At 35.0% G+C, this 27,987-nt stretch overlaps 1 protein-coding gene across 2 annotated transcripts in view; it reads left to right on the top strand.

Annotated features, from left to right (window-relative positions):
* Positions 1-27,715, top strand: part of MYOZ2 (myozenin 2) — a 37,343-nt gene extending 9,628 nt beyond the window's left edge. For both annotated transcript variants that reach the window (XM_032858703.1, XM_032858711.1), the window contains exons 3-6: positions 7,979-8,148; positions 13,975-14,104; positions 19,477-19,660; positions 27,287-27,715. In XM_032858703.1, coding sequence (XP_032714594.1) covers positions 7,979-8,148; positions 13,975-14,104; positions 19,477-19,660; positions 27,287-27,521 — 719 coding nt within the window. In that variant the 3' untranslated portion in view covers positions 27,522-27,715. The remainder of the gene's footprint in view (positions 1-7,978; positions 8,149-13,974; positions 14,105-19,476; positions 19,661-27,286) is intronic.
* The last annotated feature ends 272 nt before the right edge of the window (positions 27,716-27,987 follow it).

Here is a 27,987-nt window from a genome sequence, read left to right as displayed (position 1 = left end):
AGATGTTTTTTTTTTTGTTTTTTTTTTTGTTTGTTTGTTTGTTTGTTTGTTTTTTCCCATATGGGAGATCAGACAAAGCTGCCCTGCATTGCTTTGGGGTGGGGGAGGCTATAAATTTTTTTCATTTAAGTTTTTTTTAATAATACACGTAATTTTTTAGAGCAGTTTCAGGTTTACAGAAAAACTAAGCAGAAAATAGTGTGTTTCCATATACCCCTTCTCCTCCCAACATATAGTTTCCCCTATTATTGACATCTTATCTTGTCTTAATGTGATATACTGGTTTTGGCTGATGAACCAATACTGATACACTATTAAAAACTAATGTCCAGGGGCACCTACATGGCTCAGTTGGTTAGGCATCCAACTCTTGGTTTCAGCTGGGGTCATGGTCTTGGGGTCCTGGGATCAAGCCCTGAGTTGGGCTCCACACTCAGTGCCAACTCTGCTGGAGATTGTCTCCCTCTCCCTGTCTCTCTACTCCTCATGCACACATACACTCTCTCTCTATAAAATAAGTAAATAAAGTCTTTAAAAAAATAACTAAAGTCCATAGTTTACATTAGGGGTCATTCTTTGTGTTATAGGCTTTCATGAATGCATAATGTCATATGTCTGCCATTATAATACCATAGAGAATAGTCTCACTGCCTTAGAAATCCCTTGTACTCTACTTGTTTATCCCTACTTCCTCCCCCCCGCACACCCCAAGCCCTTGGCAACCACCAATTCTTTGACTGTCTTCTGGAATTTTGTCTTTTCCAGAATATCATGTAGTTGGAACCATACAGTGTGTAGTCTTTACTGACTAGCTCCATTCACTTAGCAATTTACAATAAGGATTATTCATGTCTTTTCATGGCTTGGTAGCTTTTTTTTTTTTTTGAGGTAATTGTAGTTCATATGCAATTCTAAGAAATAATACAGAGCTGTCACAACATGTACCTTTTCCTAATTTTCCCCAAGGTAATGTCTTGCAAAGCTATAGTATACTATCACAATCAGAATATTGTCATTAATATGGTCAAGAGACTCCTGCCAATTACTACTCTGCTCTTTATTTCTATTTTTTTCATTTCAAGAATGTTATATAAATGATTTATATATACAGTGTGTAACCTTTGGGGATTGGCTTTTTTCACTCAGTGTAGTTCTCTGGAGATACATCCAGGAGATGCATGTTTCAATAGTTTTTCCCTTTTTATTGCTGAGTACTGAGTACCATGGTATGGATAGGCCACAGTGTTTTTAACCATTTACCCACTGAAGTATGTCTGGATTATTTCTGTTTTGTTTTTTCTTGAGAAAAAAACCTGCTATGAACATTTGTACATAGCTTTTTGCGTGAACATGAGCTTTCATTTTACTGGGATAAATGCCTAGTGTTACTACTAATTCTATGGTAGGTTTTTAACAGAAATTACTAAGTTACTTTCCAGAGTGGTTGTACCATTCTACATTTCCAACAGCAATGTATGAGTGATCTAGCTTCTCCATACCCTCCCCAGCTTTAGGAGCAATCATTATTTTTCATTTTAGTCATTCTGATAGTGACATCGCATTATGGTCTTCATTTGCATTTCCTTAATTTGAATTGACTGATGATGTTGAACATCTTTGTGTATGCTTATTTGCCATCTGTATATCCTCTTTGGTGAAATGTCTCTTCATGTCTTTGGCCCATGTTCTAATTGGATTGTTTGCATTTATACTGGTGAGTTTTGAGAGTTCTTTATATATTCTAGCTTGTTGTCAAATATGGTTTCCCACTCTGTAGCTTGTCTTTTTATTCATGTAAAAGTCTTTCTTAGAGCAAAAGTTTTAAATTTTGATGAAGTTCAATTTATCAGTTTTTCCTCTAATGAATTGTGTCTGCGGTGTCAAGTTTAATTGTGTTTTGCCCCACCCTCTATCCCAAAGGTATGATCATGTAATTTTTCTTCTCTAGCCTATTAATATGGGAGAATACATTGATTTTTGAATATTAAAGCAGTCAGTACCCTGGAATAAATTCTACTTATTCATGGTATAGAGTTCTTTTTATATATTATTGAATTTTAATTATTAATATGTTATTAAGGGTTTTTGCTTCTATATGTATGAGGAATATTGGTCTGTAGCTTTCATTTTTGTGTCTTCTTAGTTTTGGTATCAGGGTAATATTATCTTAATAAATAAACTGGGAACAGTTCTCTCATCTTCATTTTCAGGCAGAGATTATGAATTGGGTGTTAATTCTTGAAATGTTTGGTAGAATTCTCCAGTGAAATTATCTACCTCTGAAGATTTCTTTTTTGGGAGATTTTAAAATTATAAATTAGATTCTATTTATAGGATTAATCAACTTCTCTACTTCATACTGGTGAGATGTGACATTTTGTGTTTTTCAAAAATTGGTGACTTTTTTTAAGTTTTCAAATTTATGTGAATTAATGTATAATGTGGTTCATAGTATTCACTTATTATCCATTTGCTATCTAGAGTGTCTATTTCTCCTGTAGTTTCTTCCTTCATGCCTATCATTGGTAATTTGTGTCTTTTATATTTTTGTCTGTGTCAGTCTAGCTAGAGATTTGTCAATGCTATTTATCATTCAAAACTCAATTCCATGTTTAACTACTTTTTAATTTCTGCTGTTATATTTATTATTTCCTTCCTTCTGCTTGCTTCAGGTTTATTTTGCTCTTCTTTCTCTAGGGTTTTTTTTTTCTTTTTTTGAGAAAGAAAGAGAATGTATGCATACATGCATGAAAGCCAGGGGGTGCATGAAAGGGGAGAGGAAGAGGGAGAGAAAGAATCTTAAGCAGGCTCCATGCTCAGTGCGGAGCCCCCCTTGGGCTTGATCTCAGGATGCTGGGGTCTTGATCTGAGCTGAAACCAAGAGTTGGACACTTAACTGACTGAGCTACCCAGGTACCCCCTTTTTCTAGGTTTTTAAGGTAGAAGCTTAGATTATTCATTTGAGACTTTTTCTTTTTCTTAGTGTATGCATTTAGTGCTATAAATGTCCCTCTCAGCACTGCATTAACTATATCTCATAAATTTTGACATGCTTTGTTTTTATTTTCATTCAAATCAATGATTTTTTTTTTCTTATTTCCCTTGAGACTTCCTCTTTGACCCATGGATTATTTAGAAGTATGTTGTTTAGTTTCCAAATGTTTAGAGATTTTCTATTATCTTTCTGTTACTGATTTCTAATGTGATTCCACTGTAACCAGAAATCACATTCTGCACAAGGTTTAACTCTTTTAAATTTGTTGAGGTTTATTTTATGGCCCAGGATATGGTCTACCATCATATATGTTCCATGATCACATATGGGCATTCTGTTGTTGTTCAGTAGAATCTAATTCTGTAAATGTCAATTAGATCTTCCTGATTAATGGTATTATTGAGTTCTTTTGTAATGTTGCTGGTTTTTCTCTCTATTATTCTATCCTTTTTTGAGAGAGGGATGTTGAAATCTCCAACTATAACTGCGGATTTGTTTCTCCTTTCCATTCTTTAATTCTTTCTGTTGTTGCTATTGTTGTTTGGTGCATACACATTTAGAATTTTTAGATCTTCTTGGTGGATTGATCTTTTAATCATCATATGATGCTTTTTCTGTCTCTGGTAAATGTCTTTGCTTTGACGTCTACTTTATTTGGTATTAATATGACCACTCCTGATCTCCACTGTTTGATGTTTGCTTGATGTATCTTTTTCCATACTGTTACTTTCTTTCTTTTTTTTTTAAGATTTTATTTATTTATTTGACAGAGACAGAGACCACAAGTAGGCAGAGAGGCAGACAGAGAGAGGGGGAAACAGGCCCCCCACCGAGCAGAGAGTCCGATGTGTGGCTTGATCCCAGGACCCTGAGATCATGACCTGAGCTGAAGGCAGAGGGCTTAACTCACTGAGCCACCCAGGCGCCCCTTTCTTTCTTTTTTTTAAGTTTATTTATTTATTTGAGAGGGAGGGAGAGAAAGTGTGTGCAAGTGGGGGGAGGGGCAGAGAGAGGGCAAGAGAGACTCTCAAGCAGATTCCCTGCTAAACACAGAGCCTGACACAGGGCCTAATCTCATGACCCTAAGATCATGACCTGACTCAAAATCAGGAGTTAGATGCTTAAGTGACTGAGCCACGCAGGTGCCCATCCAGCCTGTTACTTTCAACTTGTCTATATTATTTAACTTACTTATTTGAAGTGAGTTTCTTGTAGACAGCATACAGTTGGATCACATTTTTTAATCCAATCTGCAGGTTTTGTACTTTCATTGATGTATTTACAACATTTATATTTAATGTGATTATTGATGTGTTAGGGCTTAACTCTATCATTTTATTTTTTGTTTTCTGTTTGTTGCCACTGTTTTACATTTCTGTTTCCTTTTTCCTATTTTTCTATGGCCTGCTTAAACTTTTTTAAGATTTCCGTGTCTCTTTATCTACAGTGATTTCAAGTCTATCTGTAATAGCTTTTTTTTTTTAGTAGTTGCTCTAAGAATTACATTACAAATGCATAACTTACCAAAGTCTACTGATGACAGGATCCCTGGGTGGCTCAGTCAGTTAAGTGTCTGCCTTTGGCTCAGGTCATGATTCCACAGTTTTGGGATTGAGTCCAGCATCAGGGTCCTTCCTTGCTCGGTGAGGAGACTGCTTCTCCCTCTGCCTGCCTCTCCCCCTGCTTGTGCTCTCTCTCACCTCTCTGACAAATGAATAAAAATAAAATCTTTAAAAATAAATAAATAAACAAAGTCTACTGATGTCATCACTTTATCAATTCAAATGAAGTACAGAAAACTTACTTTCATGTCCCTTTATTCTCCTCTATTTATAACATAATTGTCTTAACTATTTCTTCTATATATATTTATAATTATATCAGTTTTTGCTTCTAACATCAAACATAATTTAAAAACCTAAAGAGGAGAAGGGAAGATTATTGTACTTACCCACACTGTTGCTCACTGTAGTCTTTCTTTGCTCTATATTTTGTTTCCTTCTGTTTAAAGAACTCCCCTTAGTTTTTTCCTATGGTCTGAATGTTTATGTCCCCACCAAATTCATATACTGAAGTCCCAATGCTCCTGTGATTATTAAGAGATGGAATCTTTGGAGGTGATTAAGTCTTGACAGTGGAGTCCTTGTGAAAGAGATAGTGCCTGTATAAAATTGGTCCAAGAGAGCTACCTGTCCCTTCCACCATGTGAGAACACAGCAAGAAACCATCAATGTGGAACCCAGAATGGGGCTTTCACCAGACCCTGAACCATGCTGGCACCTATATCTCAGACTACCAGCCTCCAGAACTATAAGAAAGAAATGTCTTTTGTTTAGAAGACACTGGTCTTTGGTGTTTTGTTATTGCTGCCCAAACCATTGTTTTAGAATAGGTCTCCAGGAAACAAATTCTCCTAGTTTCCATTCATCTGAAGATGTCTCAAATTCTCCTTCATTTCTAAAGGATATTTTCACTGGGTATCAAATTCTGGGTTGACAGTTTTTTTCTTTCCATAATTTTGTGCCACTTTCTCCTGGTTTTCATGGTTTCTGGTGATAAATTCACTGTAATTCTCATTTTTCCCCCTCCCTATAGGTAAGTTGTCATTTTTCTCCAGCTGCTTTCAAGGTTTTTTTGTCTTTAATTTTTAGAAGTTTATAATATGTCTTGTGACATTCTATAGATATATCTTGTATAAGACACTCTTAGCTTCTTGAATCTGTAGATTTATCTTTCTTGCCTAATCTGGGAGTTTTTAACCATTATTTCTTTTATTTTTAAGAGATTTTATTTAGTTATTTATTTATTAGAGAGACAGAAAGCACGAGAAGGGGGAGGGTCAGAGAGAGAAGCAGACTCCCTGCCAAGCCGGGAGCCTGGTGTGGAGCTTGATCCTGGGTCTCTAGGATCATGACGTGAGCCAAAGGCAGATGTTTAACTGACTGAGCCACCCAGGTACTCCAACCATTATTTCTTTGAGTACTTTTCCAGCCCCACTTCCTTCTCCTCTCCTGCCTTCAGTGACACAAATGCTGTATCTTTTGTTGTAGTCCCACTAACCCCTAAGGTTTTCTTCATTTTTTTTTTCAGTTTATTTTTTCCTCTGTTGTTCTTATTGAGTGATTTCTATTATTCTATCTCCCAGTTCACAGATTTTTTTTTTTTTCCTTTCTCCCCTCTATTCTGCTACTGACTCCATCCATTAAACTTCTACTTTGGTTATGTATTCTCAGTCCTAAATTTTCCATTAGGTCTTTATAGCTTTTATTTCTCTGCCATGACTTTTTATTTCTTTGCTGAAGCTTTCTATTTTTTCATTTCTTTCTAGGAGCTTCGTAATTGCTTTTTGAATCATTTTTATCATGGCTGCTTTGAAATCTTGGTTGTGTAATTTTAATATCCCAGTCATCTCATGTTGGCATCCTTTCTCATTTGGTTTGAGATCTTCCTGGTTCCTGGTATGAAAAAATTTTTTATGAGCTTGGAAATTTTCATATTATGTTCTAAGACTCTTGTTCTTATTTAAGCCTTCTTTTTTGTCTATGCTGGTCTGACACTGCTTCAGCCAGGGAAGAACAGTGCCACCCATCATTATCAGGTGGAAGTAGAAGTCCAGGCTCCCCACCTGGCTTCATTGAAACTTGAGGAGAAGAGCTCTTAACTACTAATAGGATGGGGTGGTAGTTTGAGATCCCCACATGGTCTCCACTAACACACAGAGAGGGAGGGTTGTTACTGGCCGACAGAGAGGAAAGTCCCAGCTTCTTCCTTGGCTTTTCTTATACCACCTCTTTGGGAATATTGGGGCACCTTCTTACAGCCTCAGAGTGGTAAAATTCTGAGCTCCTCACTTGGACTTTGTTGCTATGGATAGGGCCCAAGGTTTTTCTTTGGTATCTTGCTGAAGTAGAGTGGCTATTGTCTAAGTTTTCTGTTTTTTTAGGCTGCTCCTTTCCTAGTCCTTTAGCTAATGATAACTGTCTTTTGTTAGGGTTTTTTTTTGTCAGCACTTGTTGGTATGTCTGGGATGCTATCATCTTAGCTCCAAGTCTGGGATTTAGCTTATAAAACCCAGATAACTCACCACCACATTGTTCCTTGAATCCTGAGTCTCCTAGTTAATTGTCTTCTTCTCTTCACCTTTCAGAGTCTTCTTATGTTGTATACATAATGTCCAGGATTTATAGTTGTATTTCGTAGAATTATAGGGAACATCTCCTATATTTAAGGCATGGGGGACACAAAGACTAAAACATTAAAAAAAATTCAAACTATTAAATAAGTAAAATGGAATCAAGTAATTGTGATTCAGTGCTATGGGGATATGAAAAAGGCATGTATAATTATGAATAGAGATTTAGTGAAGGGATTCACAGAAATAACATAAGCGAGGTTGGGAATGATTTGTTTATTCAGTAGTTACCACCTGCCTACTTTATATTAGGTTCCTTGATGATGGCTGTAGAATGAATGGTATTTTGACAGAGATCAGGAAATGGAGTGGCACAGATGGCAGGGTAGGCACTCAAGCAATAAGGACAGTTGAAACACACATACAAATTTGGGATGCCAAACAGAACTTATTAAAACTATAAGCAGTGCTGTTTGAAAACTCATTAAATTTGGAAACACTAAATTATACTAATAGTGTTATTAGCTAACTTTCATTTACTCTATGTGCCAGATACCATAGATAAGTGATTTATATGAAGCATTTTATTTAAGGCTCATATCAAGCGTATTCAGTAGGTATTATCCAAACTTTAGAGATGAGGAGCCTCAGGCTTAGAAAAATAAGTAACATATCTATAATCATACAGTTAGAAAGTAAGGGAGTTAGGATTCAACCTAAAGCAGTCTGAGTAAAGAGTCTCTATCTTACCCACTACACTAGCATATAGCAGGCAATAAATTATAGAATTTAGCAAAGACTTTAAAGATGCTTACCTTGGGGTTTTCATGTACATGAATGTTGTTTTACAGATGTAGATGCCATGCACCTGGGCAAAAAAGTCAGCATCCCCAGAGACATCATGTTGGAAGAATTATCCCATCTCAGTAACCGTGGCGCCAGACTATTTAAGATGCGACAAAGAAGATCTGATAAATACACATTTGAAAACTTCCAGTATGAATCTAAAGCACAAATAAATGTAGGTATAACTTGATTATGTGGTATCTAAATAAAGAGGTAGCATTTCTAAGTGTATTTGTATCACTGGATTCCCAAACAAGTATTCTACATATTTATTCAATGTATTTTTTCTGTGGATTTTGTTAGATCTTTTTTTATGATAATAAATAGTTTAGATGAACAAACAAAAGAAGTATTATATATGTAATGAGTATCTTTTTAGTTCAGTAGGGACATGGCAAACCTGTAAATTTGGCACTGAAAAGCTGGTGTGTTCTGCTAAGAGGAGGGAGAGGGAGTAGAGATTGGCGGAACTAAAAGTTTCCATGGTCTTATCTCTACTAGTTAAATGTTTGGGATGGAAACACTTCCAAAGCACACAGCACTCCACAAAGTAAGCATAAGCATTTTTCTGTCTGAATACATCCTGGCACTGAAATGTGCCTAAGAGCTACAGACCTAGTTGAGCTTCTCTCCCTCAAAGCATTTATTCCACATCATGTAAGGAAGTCTGATACCTATTAATAACAAAACCAAGGTGGACAAAACTCTTTAGACCAAAGTTTTCCTCAGCTGAAAAATAATAAACAAATGAACAGACAAATTAATTGTATTATATTTTACATACTGCATTAAACTATGTTCTTTTAAACTGTCATGTAGAGAGATTGTCGAGGAAGAAGTTAATAACAGGAAAACAACTAGTTTTGGGGGATTGGCTTTAAAAATAAAATACCAAGCATGAAGAATCAAAAGGGAATAAAGAATTGGTTCTAAATTTGGAGAGGTGGTGGAGACTATAACAAATTTAAATTTTATTTACTGAGGGTTTTTTCCTATAGCTATGGGAAGTCTGTACCTTTACTTGTGAATTTAAACCCTACCATTTGCTAGCTGCCATCACTAACCAGTTGTTTTGAATGGACATCTCACTTCTTTGCAACAAACAGACTAGTTTCACTGGGATCTTTTATAGTTATATAACTAACATCCACATCCAGAAACACTGAAATGTTAGTTATTCAAAATGTCTGTTTCTCTGGTTAACAATAAATGGAGAACAACTTAAATGAAAAAATTTATTTTGCACATTAATAAGTCTCATCCAACATGCAAAAAGTGTAGTTTTAACTATGAATTCAGTTAGATATCAAATCTTACTGAACTACAGTATTTACATTTGTGAGGGATGATTTTTCACTTGAAGTCATGGATAAATATAATGTTATGTTACTCTATCATTATGTCTAATATCTAGTTATCAAAAATGATTGTAGCTAATACAGTGTGAGACTAAAATAATCCGTATCTCAGCTGATGGAGTCTAATTATATAATCATATTCTTTTAATAATGACAACAGCTTTAAGGAGTAGTATAAAATAAGGTGGCTTAAGGAAATTCTTTGAGAAGTCATCTACAAGTCTAGACATCTGAATAAATGAGTAAATCCAGTTTTCATAACTTATACTTACATCTTTAAGTCTATGCTTTATAGTTCTGGAGCAAGGGACAATGAGTGTTTAAATGTAATTATAAACACTACATATTCCCTCATCTCCAGGGTCTTAGTTTATTTTCATTAACCTGTGGCCAAAGGTTCTAATTATACATAAAATCTAAGAACATGCCTTGATAGTTTTTCAGTATTCCTAGAAAGTTGGACACTAAATAAATAAAATAGTCCAAAACAGCCATATTGAAACAAACAATTAAATGCTGATAAGTAACTTAGAGCAACAAACAATAATAATGTATGCCATGAACTTGTATGTCATTCAGCTCCATAACATACATACTCTGAAGTCTGATGAAATCTACTCTCTCTTTAGAAATGAGGAACGTAGTGTTCAAGGAAGTATATTCATTTATCTTAAGCAACACTATAATAAAGAAGATTGAAACCCAACTCTCAGAATTCTAGAATTCTTGGTACTGACACTTATCATGGTATAATCAAAGGAAACTGGGTTGGAAACTAGGAGACCAGGGTTCCATCCCAGCCATCCTACAAGCCATGCAATTCGGAGTCAATTTAAAAGTTTCTTTGCTTTCCTGGACCTGTTTTCTCATTTAGAAAATGAGTGAATGGACTCAAATGTTCTCTAAAGTGTCTTCTTTAATGATCTATATTTAATTCTAAAATTGACCTGTATGATAAATTATTGAGGAAAATAGTGAGCCACATTATATAATGATATATTTGCTTTATCAAGGCATTAGATTGCAACTTGGAGCAAGCCTTATTAATATGAGAGGAATTTTTAAAACAATATTAGGTTCAGATCTACTTCCATTCATTTATTTACACTTTTGGCAAATATTTATTGAATGCCTACTATGTTCTAGATAGGATGCTGGGAGTTCAAAGACAAATAAATACAGCTTTTGTGTAGTGAAAGGGAAACAAAATAACACTGAAAGATAGAAAACAACTATTACTTATAGTCTACTTCTTGAATCATCTTTATATGATTTAAATAACATTTTCCTGATTTATTGACTATATTTTCTGAAGCGAACTTTTACTGTTTCCCTTAAGCTATACTGTCAAGATAATTATTTAACTCTATATACATGTCTTATTTTATTATAATGTTTAGGACATCATTAGATGAAAATATAAAGCAACTCCCTGGTAATTTAATGCCATTTGTTCAAATATTAATTATCATCTTAAAAATTTAAAAAATAGGTTAGCTTTGGTCACACTCTGCTGCTGAGAAATTGGCATATTCAAGCCACACAAACTTTATGACATAAATAATAACAGGAAATGTGCTTTCTTAACAAGAAATAAAGATCCACTGCTTGCTACACAAGCCAATTTTGAACCCTTAGTTCATGATTGATCAAATTCTTTTTTTTTTTAAGATTTTATTTATTTATTTGACAGAGAGATCACTAGTAGGCAGAGAGGCAGGCAGAGAGACAGAGAGAGAGAGAAGCAGACTCCCTGCCGAGCAGAGAGCCCGATTCGGGGCTCCATCCCAAGACCCTGAGATCATGACCTAGGCCGAAGGCAGAGGCTTAACCCACTGAGCCACCCAGGTCCCCCTCCCTTTTTTAAAATAGTCTCCATGCCCAATGTGGAACCTAATGTAGGGCTTGAACTCATGACCCTGAGATCAAGACCTGGACTGAGATCAAGAGTTGGACACTTAACTGACTGAGCCACACAGGTACCCCAACTCATGAAATTCTTGCACCAATAGACAAAAAAATAAAATGGATGAAGAAAATGAGCATTTAAGGAAAAACAAAATAGAGGAATGATTCATGATAATTAAAATTATCTTCTACAAATCACTATAAAATGATATTGAGGAAAACAATCTACATTTTATAGTAAAGATTACATACGTATTTGGTAATCATGGACTTTTTGAAATCTGTTGAGAACTTATATAATACTGGGGAAAGAGGAAGTATACTATAAAAAGTAATTCCAAAATAAAACTAAACTAAATATACTGAGATTCTCAAAATATATTTATTTGCTACAAAAAATAACTTCTATGTATTTAGTACAAATTATAGAACAGTTTTTTTAAATCCTTTTATTTCTATTGATATTTCAACAGAAATCATGTAATAGACCTTATCTATAACTTCTATGTTTATAACCTATAAGATGCTGCATTAGTTTTATTTTGTTTAGGGTCAACTTAATTGAAATAAAAAGAAACACATTTTCATTTACTCTTCAACTTTTCATGAAGGGAATCACATATGATGGAACTCTATAATTTAAGGCTTGTCATAACTAAAGTAAGTTGCTACCCAACTATTATTAGGCTTTGTTTGTATACTTAACAATGACAATAGAAATACTGGGTGTCTCCTGATAATTAATGACTAGCTAGAAACAGTTGATTGTCCTGTTCACTAATCCCCAGGAAAAAGTCTCTAATGAAAGTCAGTATTACAATTCTTAAAATACCATAGATAGAATGATTTGTAAGTTTAGTTGAAATGCATTTCACAGAACTTAGAAAAAGAATCCTAAATGCATGATAGTCCTATATTTATCTCAACTGGCTTTTTGTTTATAATTAACATTTTAAGAGGTGGTATAAGTTCAGAGTGAGAAAAAATACTAATCTGGTCAAATAAGTCTAACACTTAAGATAATAACTACATTCAAAATGCTAAATACTAATATTTCTGAGTACAGCATTACACCAGTCTTTAGAAATTATTCTTTATTGTCTATGAAATAAAATATCAACTCTTCTGCCTAGTAATCAAACCCTGTGCTCACCTAACAAACATTACCTCTCATGTCTTTGCACCTTTCCACAAGCCAACTCACCATTGCTTACATGTGCCCTATTCATTTCCACAGCAGCTTTACCCTGGTGCTGCAGAGAATAAGGTGAATTTTGTAAAAATCACCTGGCAAGAGGCTGTTGGTTGGGTTAAGCCTGAAAATGAGGGTGAAGTTTATATTGGTATTAAATACAAAATTATTTTTCACCATATCATTATAAATAAATGCAGAAGTGATAAAGCATTTCCAATTATTTTTTGCTTATGTCACACAGAGAAAAGTCAAAGTTGGTTTTTATTTGATGTTCTCTTCACTAAATTTTTCTTTTTAGGGTTAAAAAAATTGACTTTAAATACTTCGTAGATTGGCTTTTTTTTTTTTTTTTAAGATTTTATTTATTTGACAGAGAGAGACACAGTGAGAGAGGGAACACAAGCAGGGGGCTGGGAGAGGGAGAAGCAGGCTTCCCGCAGAGCAGGGAGCCTGATGTGGGGCTCAATCCCTCAATCCCAACACCTTAGGATCATGACCTGAGCCAAAGGCAGACCCTTAATGATGAGCCACCCAGGCGCCCCAGTTGGCTTCTTTTCTAAAACACATATTTTGGGATGCCTGGGTGGCTCATTTGGTTAAGCTTTTGGCTCAGGTCCTGATCCCAGGGTCCTGGGATGGAACCCCACTGTAGGACTCTCTACTCAGCAGGGAGCCTACTTCCCCCTCTTCCTCTGCCTGCTGCTTCCCCTGCTTGTGCTCTTTTTCTTTCTCTCTCTTTCTCTGTGTCAAGTAAATAAAATCTTTTAAAAAATAAAATAAAACATAAATATTTCTCAGATATAATTAAAACAATTCTTTATTATAGAGATAAGGCCTAGTCATGCTTCTAAGAACATTACCTATTAAAATGTCTTTTTTCTCTGTTAAAATGAAGATTGACTGTTTTTAGAAGTGCTATATTAATGTCATAGAATAAATCCTAAATTATAATCATAAAACAAATTCACCTAAAACTTAAAAGACAAACATCTCTTTTAAGCATTTTGTTTCCCAGAAATCCCAAATTCTTCCTTTTACAGATCTATGCAGCTTTAAGTATATTTTTTTATACAGCTGGTGTTCAAATTTCAGATTAAATTTTAAATTAAAATTAAATATAAACACTATAAATAGAGATAGTAATGTAACAATGACTATGCCAAATGTTTGGCCAGTATGCTCTATAATACTAGATTATTAAAGACTTAAAAATTAAATAGATTCACCTTTATGGGGACTTTGTGAATAGTACATTAATTAATTGATACAAAGCCCTAGATACTGCCTGGCACATAGTAAGGTTCAATTAATTATTATTAACTGGAATGTTATCATAAAACATATCTTAAGTTAGTATCAGTAAAAGTTCTCATTCAATAGCTCCAATTACATATAAGCTATTGAGACCCCAAGAAACAAGGCAGTGGCGCCGTACTTAAATTTTAAATATACCAGTGGAGTTTTGCACATATGGTGTCTCCATGTTAGTGTGTCTAGTATTTTTGGGTTTTCAGCAGAGTTTATTTCTGATCACATACAGCACAACATTGCCATGCAGAATGGGAAACTGGATGGAAGCAACTTGGAAGGTGGCTCACAACAAGCCCCATTTACCCCTCCCAACACTCCGGATCCACGAAGTCCCCCAAATCCAGAAAACATTGCACCAGGTAACTATTCCCTTAGAAACAATAAATAAACAATAAGTAAAATAAACAGGATGAAATTGCTGTGCACTTAAATCTATGACTCAGGTCATCTGGATGCTTTAGTAAATGGTATCTAAATGACATGGCTTTACTCATTACATGTCTATTTTGTGGTTAAGTTCAAGATAAATATAAAGATTCAGATCTAAGGAGTCATGTAAAACATCTACTATGTTCTTTCAGATGGTTCTTTATATTTGTTATATTAAAAATTGAGTCACTTATAATTACATTGACATTCTATTTGTATAGGACCATAATTTATGAAGTGCTAATCTTGTCTTCTTTAATTTCAAAATAACTCTGATATATTTATTACAGTCCTCATTTTACAAATTAAGAAACTGAGGTCACAAATGGTTATAAACTCATTGAATGATCAAGAATTAAATCCAGTTACCAAATTTACAGATGCCTTGTGAAATTGACCTTGTGGAGGTTACTGTCATTATTCTCTGCTTCCTTAAAGGATGTTAAATGCAATTCTTCAAGATTGCCTATTTGTTTATTATCTTAAAAGAGAAATAAATCCTTATCTAATGAGTATATGTTACTCAGAAATATTGTTAGATTTTGAAATATTAAATGTCACAAGAATTATCTAGACAACACCATTTCAAAATAAATGACAGCAAGTACCTTCAAGTATTCCCTCAAGAGTACTGTACAAAGTAGATTTTTTAAAGACTTGAAATTAGCAATATCTATGTCATATTTTTGTAAAATAAGCAATAAATTTAGCAAAAGCAATTCGAGTTCTTCTCAAATAGCCAGTTTTTGAAAATATGTAAGTAAAGCAAATGTACCATATTGAATCTTACTTAAAAATAAATTAACTCAGTCATTGATGTGCTTAGATTTATTAGGACATTCTTACTGAACACCATGAGAAAAAGCACTGATAGACAAAATAGCCCTGAAGGAGACCAAGAACATACTTAGAATGCATAGAACTCTTAAGTGAAGCATCATAATAAAGTTGTCAAATGGCTTTAAAGTAGCCTTTTTTTTTTTTTTTTTTTTTTTTTTTGGTGGCAGAAAAGCAGGTAACAGATTCTACATATACAGTGTTAAGCACACAGGAGAAAAACAAGCCTAAGGATCAGACAGACCTGGGTTTAACCTTCTGGCTCCATCCATCCCTGCCCATTTTACTACTGTGTTGGGGACGAAAGTAACTCTCTTTGAGTCTCCATTGTCTTCATCAGTAAAATAAGCAAAACAAATCTCACTGCACAGGGTTCTGAGAATTAAGTGTGATAAGTATAATCCCAACCATATAATAAAGTACAGTAGTCCTCCTCATCCACAGGGCATATACCCAAGACCCCAGTGGCTTCCTGAAACTGTGGGTAGTATCGGATCCTATATATACAAAGTTTTTTCCATACATACATACTTAAAATAAGGTTGCATTTATAAATTAGGGACAGTAAGAGGTTAACAACAATAACAAAATAGAACAATTATAACAATACACTGTAGTAAAACTTATGTGAATGTGGTCTCTCTCTCTCTTTCAAAATCTCTTATTGTACTATACTCACCTTTCTTGTGATGATGTGAGATGACGAAATGCTGGTGTGATGAGATGAAGTGAGGCGAATGATGTAGGCACTGCGACATAGCGTTAGGCTATTATTGACTCTGACCATGAGTCAGAAGAAAGAGCAGCTGCTTTGGGACAGGACCGGACAGAACAAGGATAACTGCCTTTAACTGAAACTGCAGAAAGTAAAACCAAGGATAAGAGAGATACTACTGTATTTAGCTAAAGTTAATTCTTTCCCTATCAACTTTATATCCTTAAAACAGAAAAGAACACATACATATCCTTTTAGCTCCCACCACTATTTGACAACATTCTGATTTCTAATGTTTAGAGTGTTTTTTGTTTGTTTTCTTAAATAGTAAAGAGAAGACATATAGAAATGTTTGTGTTGGTTCAGTCTGGTACTTTCAACACTGTGTTAGAACTTTTGTTATATGGTCATCATTGTAAACCATATCATGGCAAAAGGAATAAAAAAAATTCATCTCTACCCTCAAGGAATTCACCCTTGAGACAGTACAAAAGTTCATGTTACATTTGTTGTCTCACTTTCTCTCTGCATATCTAATTTAATATCTTTTGCATTTTATTTACTGTCAGGAATATATATATACACACATATGTGTAAATATTTATACATATATAAATAGAGCATTTAAAAGTATAAACTCATACAGTTCTTTAAATCTAAATATCCAGTTATTAAATATTAAGAAATGTCTATGTAACATAGACTAAGAAAAGGGGGAGTGTGGAGGTTATCAGGTAGTTTATCCTGAAACAGAGTAATGGACTCTTTCTTCTTGGTTGATAAGTTTAAAAGTATAGCAAACTGAAGAAGCAAACTTAAGCTTATCCTAATTTAGCAAGAATTATCCTTAGTTAACATACTATGTATCCAAAAGCTTTTTGAAAAGTTTCTTCAAACATGAATCAATAAGAGTATTATGATGCCATAATATTGCAGGAATTAAGTTCTTTGAATTTAAATCAGTTATGTTAAGGACAGTATTTATATTATCATGTAGCATTGTTGAAATGTAATATATCTGAGAACTTAAACACATTACATTCCTTCCTGTACATAATTCAGCATATCAAAAAAGAGTTATTAGTTAATTCTATCTATAAAAAGAAATTAAAAAACCAGGAATATTTTAAAAATGTGAAAAGATTAGACCCCTTATCATCTTTCAGTGTAGGAGGTTATTATGAAACTCTTATGAAAATGATTATAAACATGAAAATATTCTAAGCAAACTTGGTTAGGAATAAAAAATACTAGATAGAAGGTTTACTAGAATTACAGTTATGTGATCATTATGTTTACGGGTGAAAAAAACTGAGAAAAAATACACAAAGGTAAAATAATTGTATTAGGGTAGTGGGATTTCAAGGAATTTTTTTAAAATATAAAATTCTAAAATGTCCAGTTTCTAGATGGTTGATATCTGATCACTTTTAGGAAAGGAATGGGAAATAAAATGTGCTCGTTGTGATAATGGAGTTCTGTATACCATACAAATGGAAAGCACAAGAAAAGTAACTCTGCTTTTCTGGGGGAGATAGGAAAGGTTAAATAGAAGAGGTCACGTTAAGCTAGGGCTTAAGGGAAGCATTTGCAGGTAGCAAGAATTAGAAAGATCATTCCAGGCACAGGGAACTAATGGAGCAAGTAGAGAACCATAAGGGGACACAACATGTGTCAAGCAGATCCAAGTTCTGGAGCATAAAAGTGTGGGAGGAGAATGGCAGGAGCTGAGGCTGTGCCGAGTAACCTAGGTTTTGGTCATGGGTAGCCATCATAGCACCCTGGGAAAGGGAGGTCAGCGACATGATCCGGTTTTCCAGTTGGAAAGGTCACTCAGGCAGCATTGTGGAGAGTCTGGGGAGGAGTTGGAGACTAAAGGACGAGTACGAAGACTATCGTGAAAGCCCAGGCAAGGGGTGGCCAAGGCCTGAACCAAGGTAGTAGTAAAGGAAATGAAGAAAGAAAAGGAACTTTCCAGAGCAAGTTTTCCCAGTGTTCTGTTTGCAAATCCCTTGCTTAAGATTTATAAGCCATACTTGAGACCTACTAAAGCCAAATCTCTGCAAGGAAGAACCCATTTAGCCCAAAGTGACTCAGAAATGAAGTTGAGAGTCACTATTTTAGCAATTCTTAAGAAGCACAGCTGTACTTGGTGATCTGCTGTGGGAAAGAGAGGAAGTTTAGGACAATGCTTCTATCTTGGGCATCTGAGGGTAGTGTTGGTATCACCAAGGATAACTAATATAAAGGAAGAACTAAGTAGAAAATGGCTACATGTAGGTCTAGACAGATTATTAAGGATGTCAGGGGATATTCGTTTGGACAAATATAATGGGAGGTTGAACAGAAGAGCCTGGAGATTAAAAAAAAAAAATCATCAATATGTAGGTCACAATTGTGACCAGGAATATAAGTGGAATTTTCTGGGGAGAATGTATAGTATAAGAAAAGAGCTTTGAGTAGCTAAGTGGCAAGCATCAAAAGAGACTACTGTGAGATACTGTAGGTAACCAAAAGAAAAATTAAGTTACTGCAAACAAGTAACTGCCTAGACGTGGCATTATCAGCAAGATATTTTGGAGGAGATAAACTCTTCAGTGTAAAGAAAGGATAGACATGATTGTACAGGAGAAAGCAGAAAACATTTTAGAGAAGAGAAAGAGCCTCAGAAAAACCTAAAAGTAAGAGTGAACAGATGGGTTTTGACATCGTGGAAAAAAGAATTAGGCAAAGGACACAATAAGGTTGTACCGTGGTGTAGTTGGAGAGTACCCAGCTGCCTTTGAGTACTTGAAGAATGTCACTTTGATGCAGGTGAAAGAGGTTTAAAGTTGATGCCAGAAATTTGTGTGATTTTTAAATGGCACTTACAAAAAATTTCCAGCTCCCAGAAGAAGTTGAGGAGGTGAGACCAAGCAGAAAAGTTAGGTAAGAAATCTTTAGGAACAAAGTAAGCATGGGAGGGGCACACCGGAGAATAAGATTGGGGCCTGATTAAGGCAATGGAAACAAGTTATTTCACCATTTTGAAGTTTAAATGGTTTGCAGATCACTTAGCAATTTAAGATAGACAAGACCTAAAAATTACCTCTACCAGATCAGCCCCCAGAGGAGGGAGATTTTGTCTTCCCTGATCCTTCCCCAGCACCTAGACCACGGTAGACACTCAATGTATATTTTTAAATTAATTCATACACTCTGATATCTAAAGCCTACTATAAATTAATGTAAGGGCGGGGTGCCTGGGTGGCTCAGTGGGTTAAAGCCTCTGCCTTCAGCTCAGGTCATGATCCCAGGGTCCTGGGATCAAGCCCCACATCGGGCTTTCTGCTTGGCAGGGAGCCTGCTTCCTCCTCTCTCTCTGCCTGCCTCTCTGCCTACTTGTGATCTCTGTCTGTCAAATAAATAAATAAAATCTTTTTAAAAAATTAATGTAAGGGAAACAATTTTTTACAATTAAATGAATAGTTGCACTGAACAAATACATACTAGGATAATCAAGGAAGAAATACTTGTATGATTTGGTATAATTAAACATAAGGAAAAGTGGTTTCTTTTGAAATTCCATAAGTTTAAAGGGGTTAAAAATGTCTTACAGTTTCAGACTACTCTTTTCTAAGAGAGCATAAAAAGGATGCATTCTTCATAAGTTCACCCCCACTTGAAAAATTAAACATGGTAAAATGTTAGGTGGAGTTCAGTAACTCCTAGGGCTCTGTATTTATTTATTCTTGCTATATTTTTCCAAAGGATATTCTGGACCACTGAAGGAAATTCCTCCTGAAAAGTTCAACACCACAGCTGTCCCTAAGTACTATCAGTCGCCCTGGGAACAGGCCATTAGTGATGATCCGGAGCTTTTAGAGGCTTTATACCCTAAATTTTTAAAGCCTGAAGAAAAGGTAGAACTGCCTGATTACAGAAGCTTTAACAGGTAATCCAATTATCCTGGGTGATACTGTTGGCATCTAATACCGAGGGTTTTATATCATAGTGTGGAGAACTGAATTCTCTGGAAGAAAAAGAAATTTTAATAATAGATTCAAAATAGTCATACAGGATAACTCCTAAGCCTAGGCAAGGACCTATTTTTGCAATATTACATATTTACAATATGGCAAGACTTGGGGTTTTTTTTAGTACAAAAATGAAGGAACTGTTTCAGAAACCATCACTATTAAAACATCAAGATGATTTCCCACATTATTAAATGTTTTTTAAAACATTTTTATTAAAAAGTTTTATTAAGAAGTTTTTTAAAAAATTAGTAATAATTTCTCAAAGGTTGATATTAGCTTTTATGTGTTGATTCAAGTGAGAGTGCTATTCAAGAATTTCAGAAATAATTTACATATATGACTATGAGAGTTGCTGTGTAACTCTAGGCTCCAACTTATATTTTTTAAACCAGATTAAAGTTAATTTAAGGAATTATGGCCCAAGACTCCAGTATATGTATCACCAAAATTTATGCTACTAAAAATATTGCCAAATATCTGCATGATAGTATTCACAATAGATATCTAGTTCTCCCTATTATCCAATTTTAATAATTCATAATAATTAATAATTAATGGGCATTTTAGATATATATTTTAATGGTCTCCTAGTCCATTCTTTGATCATTTGGTTTTCATTTTTACAGTAAAGTATTTTTAGTGTGGGGGATGCCTTGGTGACTCAGACTGTTGAATGTCCAACCCTTGACTTCAGCTCAGGGCATGATCTCAGGGTGGTGAGATCAAGCCCCATGTCAGGCTGGTGCTGAGCATGGAGCCTGTTTAAGATTCTCCCTCTCCCTCTCTCTCTGAGGAAATGAAGAAAGATTCCTGTCCCTTTCTACCACCCTTGCTCACATACATACTCCCTCTCAAATAAATAAATAAATAAATAAATAAATAGAAGTATCTCCAGTATGCTGTTTTGCACCCACAGAAAAGTATTCCTAATTTATAGGCTGCTTAATGACTATTCACTTGAACATTAATAAATTAAGGAGTAAGTCTTTGATTCACAAAAGAATACCACAAAGTCTACATTTAAATAGTGATCTTCTTTAGTACTTTTAAAACTATTACACTATTAGAATGTTAGTTTTCACATCCTACTATTGTAGTGGTATTAATATTATGCTTCTTATTAGTAATAGAGCTACTAGGATTGCTCCTAATACTATTACTAATTGGTAACGCTAATAGTACTAGTATTACATCTACTGCGTAAATGAGGTATACCATAGAATTTAAGGAAGGATTGAGGAGTGTCTGGGAAAGGAGACTGGATGGCCACTGTAATCAACGATAGAACTTTCTCCCACAATGAGAGTGTAGAAAATTACAAAAAGTAAGACATTAAGGGAAAATGGAAAATAATGGAATACTTGAGGCTTGTTTCTGAGATTAGTGCTTTAGAGATGTTGTGTGACTTCTTGTGCACCTTGTGGCTTTCCTATCCCATGCCTGCTGAGCAGCTTGCTTCCAGTTTTACAAACACACTGGGATATTTGGGTTGGCTATAAAGAGATGCCTCTTGTTTGTATAAACACCAAATGAGTGCTAGTTCAGTGAGAGAGAGAAAAAGAGAAGTTAACCTGTTAATAATTCTCCTTTCCTTGAAAAAATTTTCTTTTTATATACACATCAATATATAAATAAAAACTCCAGAACTTAATGTTAATATTACAGCCTATTCTTAGATTCTTTTTTATGAACATAGTTTGGTATAAGTCAATGTACATTTCATTATTATTTTAATGTGTACAAATGTCTTTTCATACAGATATGACAATATTTTAGTCATTGTCACTGATTTTATGAGACAGTAAATAAGCACTAATCAAATTTTAAAGAAAATTTGAGTATGGTTGACACATGATATTACATGAGTTCTGGGTGTACAACACAGTGCTTCTGCTGTGCTCACCACAAGTGTAGCTACCATCTATCACCATACAGTGCTATTATAACACTACTGACTATATTCCTTATGCTGTACTTTTAGTCACATGACATTCGTTCTATAACTGGAAGACTGTATCTCCTGTACTCCTTCATCCATTTTGCTCATGCTCCCAACGTCCCTCCCCACCTGGCAACCATCAGTTTGTTCTCTGTATTTGTAAGGCTGATTCTGCTTTTTTGTTGTTGTTCATTTGTTTTGTTTTGTTTTTAGATTCCACATATAAGTGGAAGCATATGGTATTTTTCTCTGATTGAGTTCACTTAGCATAAGTGAAATATAAGTGAAATTCACTTTAGGTCCACCCATGTTGTTGCAAATGACAAGATCTCATCCTTTTTTTACGGCTAAGTAGTAGTCTGTTGTGTATATTCCAGTGGAATATATACCACATCTTCTTTATCCAATCATTTACTGAGGGACACTTGGGCTGCTTCCATATCTTGGCTATTGTAAATAATGCTGCAATGTTCTTAGATTCTTTTTATTGTTAAATAACAGATGAAACAAAATATGATACATAGATAATCCCAAACAGGTACCTTTAAGAGCCTTTTTGCCCTTAAAGTATATGTATCTGGCTACACAAAATTTGAGGCCTTGTCTGTTGCATACATTGCTCTAAAAGCCTACTTAACAAACATTTAAACAGTATAACCATATCTTTGCCTTGAATGCTTGCTAAATAAATGAGCCTATAAAAAATTACATGGGTAGGAAATGGAAATCTGTTTCTAGCTACAGAAGACTAGTTTATATTAGAACAACTTCAAACAAATAACTAGAAAATCTAGTTATTATAAAATGTTTGAAAACCTATCAAGGAATTAAGGACTTAAGGGCCAAACTAGACATGAGGTAAATTTAGAGAAGTAAATTCACATTTGGTACCACTTTTCCCTGTTAAGGATTTTGCTGATTTATTGGCCACAGCTAGTAAGTAGAGAAAGTAAGCAAACTTTTCAATAATCTTGAATCTGGGAAGGCCAAAAATAGGAATATAGGGTCTGCTAAGAGGAGAAGCCCAAACATTCTAAGCTTTTAGTTGGGATTCTTACAGGCTATCCCACTGGAATAAAGGTGAACAAATAATAGATCAGCTTTCATGAAAATAAATACTGGTCCTAATCAACACAATCCTAGGTTGGATAAAAAAATCACCTCCTTTATGTCAAACTGCCTGCTGTGGCCAAAAGTAAATCAGCATCTTGCATCCAATGGATAACCATATATTCCTGAACTCCCATGAGTGGGTGCGAGGCCTGTGCAATTGCATGGGGTGCCCATGCTTTGAAGGGTCATGATTGGTTTTTCAATGCTTTGTTGTCTTTAATGTGAAATTCTTAACAATTTTTTAGCAAGAGCCCTAGGTTTTCATTTGGGGCCTACAAATTACACAGCTGGTCTTAATCCAAGGCTCCAAGCTTAGGAAGTGGTTATTGACCAATCAGGTGGACTAAGGTGCTTTTTACCCTAAGCTTCTCTGCATGCAGGACACTCTTGCAACTACCTTATTAAATGATATGTTTTTTTATCTTCATGTTTCACTCTTTACTTGTCCATAAGATCTATTGCAATCTTTCCATCTTTGAATTCTGAGCACATACTAAGGTATTTAGACATAATAAGCCATCAGTAATTTGTTGCATGAATAAATGACTGAATCAACAAATAAACAAACTATTGATTACAATGGCCATCTTCTAAAATGATAAAACACTGTCTTGGACATCTTGCACATCCAAGGATAAGTATTACTTATGTACTGAATCAACTCTGAGTCATAAAGACTCTTCAATTCACTAAATCAAATGACAAAATGTGAGACATTGAATCAGCTAGTTGCATCATGAATGGGACAGCAACCTGTCTTGACATCACTTAGACACAGCCCAAGCAGGGTGACATTCCTAAACACACTGCTCTACTGAGCAAATAATCTCAGAAGGCCCATATACCCCAAGAATTATCTCATGAGGGTGTGGTATAGAGTAGTGACTAGAAAAATAGGACTCATGGGAGACTGGGTTTAAATCCTCGTTCTACAACTTAATAGGTGGGGGACTTTGGGTAAGTCATTCAACTTAGCTGTGTTTCTGTCATCTATTAAATAGGGACATAAGTAGAACCAATTTATAAGGTTGTGAGGATTTAATGAAAAAAAAAAAAAAACAAAACAAAACAGGCAAAGCCTTTGTCTTCCAAGTTTGACCCACAGGCCAGTAGCACTGGCATTACCTGGGAATTGGTTAGAAATGTGGAGTCTCAGGACACACACTAGACTGACTAAATTAGTGTCTGCTCTTTAACGAGACCCCAATGTGACTCCTTTATCAATAGAGTTTGAGAACCATGTAAAAAAGGGTCTGATATATTAGTACCTAGTCGCTAAATAATAGCTGTAATCATTACTATGCCTTCTGGAGCTTAATAATGATAAAGAACCTGAAATGATAATCTAAATTCTTTGAGTTCTTTTCTAAACTGATCTCTTTTACCTCCAGAGTATGGTTTTAGGCCCTGAATGTGAAAATCTATACTGATACCGTTGCTAAGTACTACCTTGGACTGAGGTTACTGCACCAATCAGTGACCTGTTATTATCCATATCTACCATAGCAATTTGGGGGAAATATCATCAGGTCAGTCAACCTGAAAACAGATGCAACAGAAAATAAAACATACTGCTCATCAGAGAGGAGCAAATTAGTGGAAGATAAGAAAATGATGAGAAACAAGACAGAGATTCTATACCATGGACCATCTGTTCAGCCATTGTTGAGATCCTCTGTCCACTCAATGGATGTTCCCTTCACTGAGGATTTTAGTGTCCGGCTCACTGTCTTCCTCCCCAGGACTATTCTGCTCATACTTCTTGGTAGCTTCGCAATCCATATATGATTTATTGAACTCTCCACCCTTTCAAGTCTTTCTCTCATTTTAAGGATCGCTTTCTGAATCCCACCTCAGCCACCCCTGGCTTTTCTTAAAGTTTGTCATTACCAATACCTGTGTTTCCTTCAGAAGCATTTCAAGCACCCTCTTCTCTATCACATTGTATCTTTACCTTTCATTTATTCTTTTATTCAGTAAAACTTCAGCTCCACATGTTAAAGCCATCCCATATTTCAAAGTCCATCAATCACTGTCTCCTTACTAAATCACACTCCATGGTGTCTCACTATTGTCACACAGAAATTAAGATATTCAAGAAAGATCACAGAGTGACTGAGCTACAAAGAAAATCAGATCTCTTCCAGGCTTTAAAATAATCTCCACAACATTAGACAATCTGATAGTCTTCCCGGTTCCATTGTTCAAATTTTTATGAGAATCTTCTAGATATAATGCACTATACAAGTATATTGTAATGAGTTACAAAGATATATCAGAAAGAATTCCTGTCCTCTTGGAGTATGGTTTAGCACAAAAATTAGGCAGATATATCAATGGATGTAATGGAAAACAGGAAATGGGGTTACAGGGGAGGTAAAAACAGAATCCATGGAAACTTAGAGAAAGAGCTACTTCTGGCTGTGGGAGATCAAGGAAAGCTTTAAGAAGAAAGCTACATGTGTTACTTAAATAACAAACTTAGAACTTAAAGAACTTAAAGTTTACTTGGAAGTGCAAATTAGAAAAAGTTATAACCTAAAGGAGATATAGAAATGTGGTAATAAGTGTCAGAGTACTCTAACAGAGAAAAAAGAGTATGACTAAAAGTAGGAGAGCATAAGGGAGAAGAGTAAGCAGTGCATTAAATTTGGCTGGAACAGAAGGGACATAAAAAGAGAACAGGACAAATGGACATGATTGACCTTTCCACTGGGATGTCAAAATTGTTTCCCACCCATACACCAAACCTGTTCCTTTCTATATCGTCCACCAGCCAGTTGCTAAAACTCTGTATATACAACGAATCCTTGATTTCTACATTTCCTCAACAATTTTTATCCATTTTATCAGAAAATCCTGTTGACTCTACTCCCCAAACCCATCCTGAAACCATCCACCTCCTTCCATCTTCATGGAAAATACCTGAAATTCAAGCAACCATCATTTCTCACTTGAATTGCCACAATATCTTCTCTCCTTCACTCTTGTCCTCTTACGATCTATTCACAGAGCAACAGCAGTCAGAGTAACATTTACAAAAATTTAATTAAATTACACTACTCCTCTACTTAACATTTTACAGTGTTGCCCTTCACACTTAGAATGAAATTCATATCCCTTACTTGGACAAAGTCCCATACAATCCACCTCTCTGTCCTCTCTTCTACCTCTTCTACCTCTGTCCTCTCTTTACCTACTTGTCTACCAACATAGGCCTTCTTTCTTTTCCTGACCATATCAACAATATCTCTGCCTTAGATTCTTTGCATTACTTACTCCCTGTGCCTGAGATGCTAACATGGCTAACTTCTTACCATCAGATGACAGTTTAAATGTCACCTCTTCATAGAAGTCTTCCCCAACTAGCTAGCTAGTTATTCATCTATGCCCTAGTAAATTACACTACTTTAATTTCCTGCATAGCTCTCATTACTATCAGATGTTTTGTCTCTCTCTCTCTCTCTCTCTCTCTATATATATATATATATATATATAAATTGTCTGTCTTCTTCATTAGCATATAAGAGCTTGGGGTGCCTGGTGGTCAGCTAGGTGTCTGATTCTTTATTTTCAGCTCAGGTCATCTCAGGGTGGTGAGATGGAGTCCCATGTCAGTGTGGAGTCTGCTTAAGATTCTCTCCCTCTCCTTCTGCTTCTCCCCTGTCCCGCGCATGCATGTTTTCTCACTCTTTAAAAAAAAAAAAAAATGAATAAGAGAGCTCTAACTTTGAGCTCACTGTTCACGGTTACATCCCTATCACTTAGAAATGCCTGCTGCTGAATGAATAAATAAATTAATGGCTAAATCAAAGAAAGCTAGAATGTTATGTGGGGCCTTGAATGCCAAAATAAGTTGGACTTTATTCAAAAGAAAAATAGAATTTTTTCTTTTGAAAAAGACACACTTCTTGCCTTCAGAGAGCTTACAATTCACAAATTATACCAACCCATATTATAAAAGAGTAAACTCAGACCGAATCGTATTATGGGGGAAAAAAAAAAGCTAACAAGCCAAAGTACCATATCATAAGCACCAAATGACTGACACAAAACAATGCATGCTATAGGAATTTGGCTAACGAACCGTGTGCCAGCTGGGATAATTGAGAGAAAGTTGGAACTTAAAGGCCATAAGATATACACGTGTGGAGAGAAGGCAGGGAGGAAATATTGAAGCAGGGAAACATTGTTAGCAAAGACACAAAGGCAAGAAATGTTTTCAATGAGCTCAGAGTATACAATAGATTAGTTTAGTCCCAAACTGAGAGTACATACAAAGGGACTTTATATTGATGTATTAACAAATATGTTTTATCATAAAAACATTGTTCTAAAATAAAAATGCTTGCCTCAGATTTAAGAAATTAAAAATTGTATTAAGAATATAAAAACATTCCCATAGAATTACAAATTAAATTTTTTCTATTCTCTGGCAAGTGAATTTGAAAATTAATTAATGTATTCTTTTTCTTTTCACTTCTCACAGAGTTGCCACCCCATTTGGAGGTTTTGAAAAAGCATCAAAAATGGTTAAATTCAAGGTTCCAGATTTTGAGCTACTACTTCTAACAGATCCCAGGTTTATGGCTTTTGCCAATCCTCTTTCTGGTAGACGGTCCTTTAATAGGACTCCAAAGGGATGGATATCAGAGAATATTCCTATAGTGATAACAACTGAGCCTACAGAGGATACCACTGTACCAGAAACAGAAGACCTATGAAAAAAAGTTGTATGTGCCACAAAACCTTCTAAATATAAATGTTGCTGTTTCATTATTCTACTTACTGGCAATATCACTTACACTCTTCATTAGTAACAATAATTTAATAGCAATTTAGCAATTTTCCTTTGATTGCATTTAAATTAAATCTCAGATCAAACACTAATAAACAATTTGAAATCTTGTTTTAAAAACTTTCAACTCACATGTCTTTATTCATAATTTTGTTTTCACCCAGTCTAAATAATCCGGACTTGTCACTGAGAAAGTCCAGAAGAGTAACTGACAACAAAAGGTTGCGTCTTCTTTTCCTTTAATATGAGCTATTTTTGAATAAGTTTTTCAAGTGGGATCTAGAATTAAAGAGCAGTGCAAGATATTTAGACACATTTGGAGTTTTGTTTAAGGGATGAAAGCTATGGAAGCCAATGTACAAACATTATGGATGGAGAAAAGTGTTGGAAAG

The sequence above is a fragment of the Lontra canadensis genome, unplaced genomic scaffold (assembly GCF_010015895.1).
Source record: "Lontra canadensis isolate GAN:19392208 unplaced genomic scaffold, GSC_riverotter_1.0 scaffold1, whole genome shotgun sequence".
NCBI classification, from domain to species: Eukaryota; Metazoa; Chordata; class Mammalia; order Carnivora; family Mustelidae; genus Lontra; species Lontra canadensis.
The sequence above is the reverse complement of the archived record's forward strand: the minus strand, read 5'-3'. Positions and strand labels throughout refer to the sequence as shown.